Source organism: Dipteris shenzhenensis, chromosome 9 (genome assembly GCF_047967505.1).
Source record: "Dipteris shenzhenensis isolate YYH24624 ecotype China chromosome 9, Dip_SZ_1.0, whole genome shotgun sequence".
NCBI lineage: Eukaryota > Viridiplantae > Streptophyta > Polypodiopsida > Gleicheniales > Dipteridaceae > Dipteris > Dipteris shenzhenensis.
Window position 1 is genome coordinate 46,892,317 of NC_141604.1, and position 8,561 is coordinate 46,900,877.

Sequence of the window (8,561 nt, forward strand, 5' to 3'; positions counted from 1 at the left end):
CCTTTTATTTGAGGAATCATTTTGTTTAACATTGGTAGCTTTGTATCTATAGAATCATCTTGCTAAACATGTAGTCTCAAATTTTTGGCCAAACTAAACTTTATGCATCATTAGTGTCACTTGCATCCCTTATGGAACTGATTGGAACCAAATCCATAAAATCCAATTCTACATATTACACAACCTAATAATCCATTTCATGAATTCTTTGTGAGCCTTTTTCTAATTTTGCTGATTTATGTTAGTTTTAGAGTAAATATGTCTTCATGGAATGAAGTATTTGTAAGTCCTTTCCCCTAATTTCATTGATTCTTCTAGTGCTAGAATTGATATTTCTACAAAGACTAGAGTGTCAATTCACCAAGATTTTTGTTACAAAAAAACATCTAAGAGAGGCCGCAATTACAAACCGCTACATGAGACTCCACAAACATGTGTGTACTCTCATTTAGTAAGAGCTATTAAGTTCTAGATGCAATTTATGCCACAATGAAAGAAGGGCAAGAGTGTCTTCAAATTGGATTTAGACACGCATGAGCACATCTTGGAGTGTCTTGAGCGGTGGACGAGGACGACTGAGATAGTACCAAGAAAATGTATGTAGTCTCATTGTTGCAGGGAAATAATGTGTCCACTTGTCCTACAAAATGGAATTTGTATTGATATTGTTTCTTTTTAGTACTGCTCTAGTGCTATCCTAAAATTTGTTACACAGTGTTATACTAAAACAGTGCCCTTTAGACTGTTTATCATTTCGTTAACCGTTAGATTTCATCCCATGCTTGCTTTTAGTACATCCCAACAACCACCGCATTGGTTTTCCATAATGAATCCACACATCCTTCAAATTCATTCATCTTGTAATAATAAAGGCAAACCACTGCAGTGGTGGCTATTCATATCCTAGTGCAACCAATCACCGCGCTGGTGATAACTTATCCTGCACTACTATTGTGTGACAAAATATGAAGAGGGGAGAGGAGAAGAGTGGAGATGAGGAGAGAGGGCATAGCTAGAGAGCACACCACAAATGACTAACTGTACACTAGAATTAGTTGAAAAAATAGAATATATACAAACCCTTTTAGGGTTAGGGTTAGGGGATCTAACCCTTTCCTTTATAGCACTCTATAAGGTTAGTGCTATGCACATATGATCACGTGATGGTGCTATGCACACATGATCACATGATGTTGAGCGTGAACTCTCAACACCTTCCCTCAAGATCAACATCATGAAGTAGGCCTTCCCTCAAGATGATGATTCTGGGGAATCGAAGAAGGACTGAGCATTACATTCCATCACACCCCTTTAATGGGAATGTCCTTCCTCTACGTCAAACCAAGAGCTAGTCGGTGTTTCTCGAATAGCTCTTTACCGAGTGGTTTGGTAAAGATGTCTGCAACATTTTCTTTGCTATCACAATGCTGCAGTGTGATGTCACCAAGTAACACTCTTTCTCTGATGAAGTGCTCTCTGACATCAATGTGCTTTGTCCTGGAGTGATATACTGGATTTTTGGCCAATGCTTGAGCCGATTGATTATCACAGTATATTGTTGTTGGCTTTGATTCATCAAAGTAATCTATTTCTGACAATAGTCTTCTGAGCCATATAGCCTCACATGCACCTGTAGTGAGTGCTCTATATTCTGCTTCAGTCGAAGACAAAGAAACAGTTGGCTGTTTGTTTAACAACCATGATATAGCACCTTGACCAAGGAAAAATGCATATCCCTGTGTCGATCTCCTGGTCTCATGATCTCCAGCATAGTCACTATCACAGTATCCATGCAACCGTGGATGACTTCCTCTGTATTCTATCCCAAATTGTCTTGTATCTCTGATGTATCTCAAGACTCTTTTGGCTGCATTCCAGTGAGACTGTTTTGGATTTGCCATAAACTGTGCTAGTGAGCTTACTGCATAACAAATATCTGGCCGTGTGATTGTCAGATATATAAGAGATCCAATGAGTTGCTTGTAGTATCTGTCATTGACTGTAGGCTTTTCTGAATCTTTAGTAAGTTTCAAACTCTGTTCCATGGGAGTGGCTGCAATCTTGCAATCTGCCATATGAAACTTCTTCAGGAGACTGTCAACATATTTGAGCTGACTCATGAATGTGCTATCTGAATCTCTCCAGAACTCAATTCCAAGACAATAGTGCATAAGTCCAAGATCTTTCATGTCGAACTCTGCAGATAAGTCTTGTTTTAATTGTCTGATGAAGCTATCCTTGCTTCCTGTCACAATGAGATCATCTACGTACAAAAGTGCAATAGTAATATCTTCCCCTTGAACTTTGTAGTAGAGAGTATGATCTGCATTGGATTTCATGTATCCTAGATCAGCAAAATACTTGTCAATTCTGCTGTACCAAATTCTGGGTGCTTGCTTTAAGCCGTAGAGACTTTTCTTGAGATGGCAAACCTTGTTCTCTTTTCCTGGTTCAACATAACCGGCTGGTTGTTGCATGTAGACTTCCTCGTCTAGATAACCATTGAGAAATGCATTCTTGACATCGAGCTGATACACATTCCATTTACTGAGTGTCGCTAGTGATATCAAGAACCGTATGGAATCCATCTTTGCTACTGGAGCATAAGTCTCATCATAATCTTGGCCATATTGTTGTGCAAATCCTTTTGCAACTAATCTGGCTTTGTATCTCTGAATACTGCCATCTGGATTGTACTTCACTTTGTATACCCATTTGTTGGCTATGGCCTTCTTTCCTGATGGAAGGTCGCATAATTCCCAAGTGTTATTTTTATACAAAGCATCCATTTCTTCATTCATAGCAGTTTGCCATTCTGGCTTATCTACTGCGTCTTCGAAGTACACTGGCTCTTCTGTAGCCATGATGGTAGTCATAAGAGCATAGTTGGTGGTTTCCACCTGAATTGCTTTGCCTTTCTGAGCATATGTCAATCTGGCTGGTGGTCTGCTTTCCCAAGTAGACCGTCTGAGCTGCTGTGGCACTGCTTGGGGTGTTGCTGGCAATTCTTGCTCTTCTTCATCAACCTGTTTTGTAGGTGACTGTGAAGTCGATGCTTCTATCTCCTGTGTAGGTGAGGTTTTCCATTCTGATTCCTCATCGAAGATTACATCTCTGGAGATAATGACTTTGCGGTTGATGGGATCATACAATTTGTATGCTTTGCTTTCTTCACTGTAGCCAACCATGATGCATTTGCATGACTTCGCATCCAATTTCCTGCGATGATCATCATGTATGTGGGCATATGCTATGCAACCAAATATGCGGAGATGCCCAATGCGTGGCTTGTGTCCAGTGAATGCTTCATAAGGAGTCATACCTTGTATCAGTTCGGTAGGAAGCCGATTAAGCAAGTAGTTAGCTGTAGCTATTGCTTTTGCCCAATACTGATTCGGAAGATGCTTTTCACTAAGCATTGCTCTAGCACTGTCTGCTAAAGTCCCATTCTTCCTTTCAGCTCTTGCATTTTGTTGAGGAGTATCTGCACATGTGAATTGTCTTCGAATGCCGTGATTTTTGCAAAAGTTCATGAAGGCTGAAGACATGTATTCACCTCCTCTGTCTGATCTCATGACCTTGATCTTTCTGCCTGTTTGGTTTTCTACCATGACTTTGAATTCTTGAAATCTGGCAAACACTTCAGATTTCTCTTTCAGAAAATAGACCCAACAATATCTGCTGTAGTCGTCGATGAAGGTCAAGTAATAAAGTGAACCATTGATGCTGCGGGTCTGGGCATAACCCCATACATCTGTATAAATTAAATCAAGAATACCTCGTGCACGAGAGGTACTTCTGACAAAGTTGGTTCGCTTTTGTTTGCCGAAGTAGCATGCTTCACAAACTTTTCCAAGAAATTGTAGCTTTGGAATCCCAATTGCCATATTTTGATTCCTGAGATCTAACAAGTACTTGAAGTTGACATGACCATATCTCTTGTGCCATTTTGCAGATAGTGGCATCTGTTGGTTTTGAGCTGACATGGCATGCTTATCTGGTACTGTAGCTAGCATCCTGTATAAGCATCCTTCCTTGACACCTTTTGCTACTAGCTGACCTCTTTTAGATTTGTCTCTGATAGTGCATTCATCACCGTTGAAGATGACTTTGTAGTTGTGTCAGGCTAAACCTCAAGCAAGTGATAAAGGCTGCCCCAAAACACATAGGAACGTCGGTAAAACTGAAAGGTTCTTGCTGAGCTTCGGAACATAGAGCACATCTTTGACTAATCCTTTTGTACCAGTGAAATTGTTCATAGGGATAACACCTGTCCCTTGAACCGGATTCGGTGTATTGTCTGCTGTGTAGATGACATTCTTTTGACCTTCTAATGGCTTCATTTCTGTGAACCATTCCTCATGATTTGTCATATGAGATGATGCACCACTGTCGATGTACCAAGGATCCTGTTCCACTTGGTCGACTTGATAGCTGAAATTTTCTTTGGGATTGAAATCAGTGTCTAGGTGGTGTCTAGGTGCATTGTATCAGTCTGATGCAATTCCTCACTTGCAAGAAACATATTTCCATGTTCATTTGCAAAATGACTGTGACTAGAATGTCCACCACGATGATTTCCTCTTCCTCGGGAATTCCCTCGATTACTGCTGGATTGACCGCCTTGGTCATACTGCTTCTTGCGGCAATCTCTTTCATAGTGTCCAAACTTGTGACAATAGTTGCATTGAATGTTTGACACATTGGTGGATGCATTCCCTCGTCCTTGGAATCTTCCTCGGTTGGAATGATTTCCTCTTTGCTGATTTTGATGTTGCTGAGGATGATGCTGATGCTGATGCTGATTCTGACTTTGATTTTGTTGATGATGACCACTTTTCTGATATGATCTACCTCTGTTTTTGCCTTTGCCTCTGCTTCTGTCTGAAGCTGTGAATGCCTGATCATTAGAATGACCTTTACGTGCTTGAATGGCCTGAGTCCTGAGTTCTTCACCAAGTAGAACTGACTGAAGTTCTTCCAGTGTTGGAATTTGCCGTTGGATGGCAATACTCTGGACTAGATTCTCATATCCTTCTCCTAGTCCATTCAGGATTACTTGAACCATTTCTGCGGGATTCATAGTCTCTCCTACTGCTGCAAGTTGATTGTTGTAGTCTTTGATGCGGAGTACATAAGCATGACCGGTTTCACTGCTGTTGCGGAAACTCTGGTTGATCTGGTTTCTCAGGGTGAGAATCCTGGATGTGTTCTTGGACTCATAGAGAGCTGCGAACATATCCCATGCTTCTTTTGATGTCTTGACTGTGTTGAGCTATCCTAGCATGACATCTTGCACATTCTGCTTGATCAGGTGATAGGCATACTTGTCTTTCTTATCCCATTCTGCTTGAGCTCGGGCAATGGCAAGATCTGCTACTGGTGTGAAAACTGTTTGTGTAGATGTAGATCCCGATGTAGATCCCGTTGCTGGTGCTGTGACAACAGATGGAGTAGAGCTACTGGTGGCTGGATCGGCCAATGGTCTAGGTATGGATCCATCGACATACTCCCATTTGTCCTGAAGCACAAGAATGGTCTCCATTCGGTATTTCCATGTACCATAATTGGAGTTGTCTAACTTAGCAGATGCCTCCAGATTGAGGTTGCTAGTCGACATGGTGCAAACAATGTACTCAAAAAGTGTCCTGGAAAACTCTGTATGAATCAACTGCAAATACACTGAAGATGCCAAGTGAAATCTCTGTACCGTCGGTGAAGATAGAACTGCAATAAATAAGATCTGACCTGTGTTACAAGGCTTGTGGCAATGATGCCGGGAATAGCCAAGAGGCTTTACAAGGCTGAAAAAATGATGTGCACGATGCCGTGAGATAGCCAAATAGGCTTTACAATGGTGGCATGTGTGTGTGAAATCAAGTGCTATTTGCCCATTGAACCAATCTGCAATGCCTATGAACTCTGAAGTCTGCTCACTGAACTGATGAACGTAAGGTTTCAGGTAATGTAATGATGTGAAATCGGATGTGAGCGTATGGACTGACTCCGAGTAGGTACTAGTCGGGAATTTTGGGCATGGCTTAGATTGGCAACTTGGGGAATTCAAAGCGTCCCCTCTATGGCGATCTAGTCTACTCTGATCTAGATCTAAACCAACCGTCGATCGATGAAAGAGCAGCAAATAATTCCTTTTCCTTTGTTCTTTTTAAGTGCTGGGTCAGATGCGTCGATGTAGAGGCAAATGTGCATGAAGGAAGTGGTTTTGTCGGCGAGGCTCAAATGTGAGTGTAACTTGCGCCGAAATGTGCGCATGATGCAACGAGCGCGTAGAGCACAAAAAATCGAGCGACTTTCCTTTTTGGAGCACCCTCAAATTCTTCCTGGATCAAGAGATATGACTTGATCTAGGTGGAGGGGCAAAAGGAGTGCAAATGGTGCTCAATGATGATGTGTCACTGTGAGTCACATGCAGTGATGATGTGGCACTATGCTTAGCAAGAGGTGTGCCAGTGAAGCTCTGTGCTGAGGTGGCAGGAGTGTGCGAATGCAGTGTGTGCACAGTGTGCCTGGCAAGGGACTGTGCCTGCAGAGGGTCAGTGCTGACTGGACTGCTGAGGTGGCACAAATGATGTCAACAGGGTGACGTGGCACTGATGATGTGGCCTAATGACATGGCCGTGCTAACATGGCAGATGACATGGCAGTGCTGACGTGACCTGATGATGTGGCTTGATGACGTGGCAGTGTTGACGTGGCAGATGACGTGGCAGTGTGGATAAGCTGATGACATGGCAGATAGGATGATGTTGCCACGTGGCACAAGGATAAGGTGATGATGTGGCAGATGCTGGAGCCTGCTGACGTGGCAAGATAAGATGCAACGTGGATCAACCCTATCCTTTCCTAACTGCCTAACTGCACCCGGGTTAATCGGAACCCAAGGTGAGTGATAGGTGCAGAAATCTGAAAATTCTGTCGACGGATCTTCTTTGGGTGACCTTCAATCGGGTCGCTTGGCCGGTGGCTATCGTCGCTGGTATTTTTCTTGGAGCTAGGAGCTGCTGATGCCGCGTTGAGGGAGTTGCAAGGTCGATGGAGCAGGGATATTGTTAGTAACTGAAGTCCCTCGTGCCATGGCACCATGGAAGAAAGACTCGCATTATCTTGTTTGTGTCTGCCTTCATTCTCCTTGTCCTTGCAGTTACTTTCTGCCTATTGCCTGGCTTCACCGCCCGATCGTCCAAAGCCCATGTCGAAGTCCAGCCTATTTTGCACGCACAGTCTTCTGCAACTTCGGTCTCACACTCCATAGCCTTAATTTGCAACACGACCATTTATCCCAATGCTTGCATATGGGACCTCTCTTCGTATCCGGGTTCTGGCCACGCCAGTCCTCAAGCACTAGTGGCTATCGCGTTTAAAATAGCTCTGTCAATTGTGCGCGAGGCGCATGCTTTTGCAAGGATTTGCTCGTGGGAGCAAGATCTTCCTATCCTCGAGCATCAAGCTCTTGAAGACTGCGTGCTATTGATGGACAGTGCAAACGATCAACTCGCCGCGGCCATCGCCAACCTGTCAACCCTCCTGAAGAAATTCTCCAAGCATGGAAACAGGCTTTCGGCCTGGGAGAATTCCCTGGATCTCAATGATCTGGGGAGACCTGGGCTTCGACGTCTTCTAGCGGACTTCGATCATTACCGAGGCGATGATCATCATACAGTCCTGGGTTCTGATCAATATAGAGTCTCCATAGGCTCTCCATTTATACCTTTACATGCTGGATTCCCTGATTGGGTGTCTGCTGAAGAGCCGCCATAGCTCCCACGATGAGAAGAACACCCCAAGAAACGGCAGCGAGAATACCGTGGAGATTCTTGAGCTTCTGATGAGGAGCTTGGAATGCAGTAACTGAACCTATCGTCAGGTCGACTCTTCGCATGCCATTCCTTTGGCCGGTGTTGTGAGGAGCAGCTTTTGTCGTTGAAGGAATCGAGCTTTGTTGGAAAGCTATGCCATAGAAGAACGTGAACTTCTCACAAAGAACCACATAACTCCGAGAACAAACTTACACAGACCTTACAAACTCTTGAAATGTCTCTCTTTCATACAACCTCACAACGGAAGAGATGTATCTCAGATCTCTCTTTCTCTCGATGAACTAAGAATTCCTTCAATAGAATGAACAGAAATCTCTCAATCTCTCATGAAGAAATCACACATAGAATGGACGGAAATATCTCACCAAATGGACGGAATTTTCTCTCAACGGAAGTGAAGGGAAGGATCTCACAATCACTCAAGAGAACTCTCAATCTCACAATCTCTCTCACACTCTCAAGAAACTCAATGTCTCAGCGGAAGACAAGGAAGCTTTGATACCATGACAAAATATGAAGAGGGGAGAGGAGAAGAGTGGAGATGAGGAGAGAGGGCACAGCTAGAGAGCACACCACAAATGACTAACTGTACACTAGAATTAGTTGAAAAAATAGAATATATACAAACCCTTTTAGGGTTAGGGTTAGGGGATCTAACCCTTTCCTTTATAGCACTCTATAAGGTTAGTGCTATGCACATATGATCACGTGATGGTGCTATGC

General features: G+C 43.2%; 1 protein-coding gene across 1 annotated transcript; it reads left to right on the forward strand.

The window, feature by feature from the left end:
* The first annotated feature begins 7,053 nt into the window (after positions 1-7,053).
* LOC147898740 (uncharacterized) lies at positions 7,054-7,779 on the forward strand. The gene is made up of 2 exons (XM_087379222.1): positions 7,054-7,069; positions 7,163-7,779. Exons 1-2 carry the CDS (start codon positions 7,054-7,056, stop codon positions 7,777-7,779), a joined length of 633 nt encoding a protein of 210 aa, XP_087235348.1.
* The last annotated feature ends 782 nt before the right edge of the window (positions 7,780-8,561 follow it).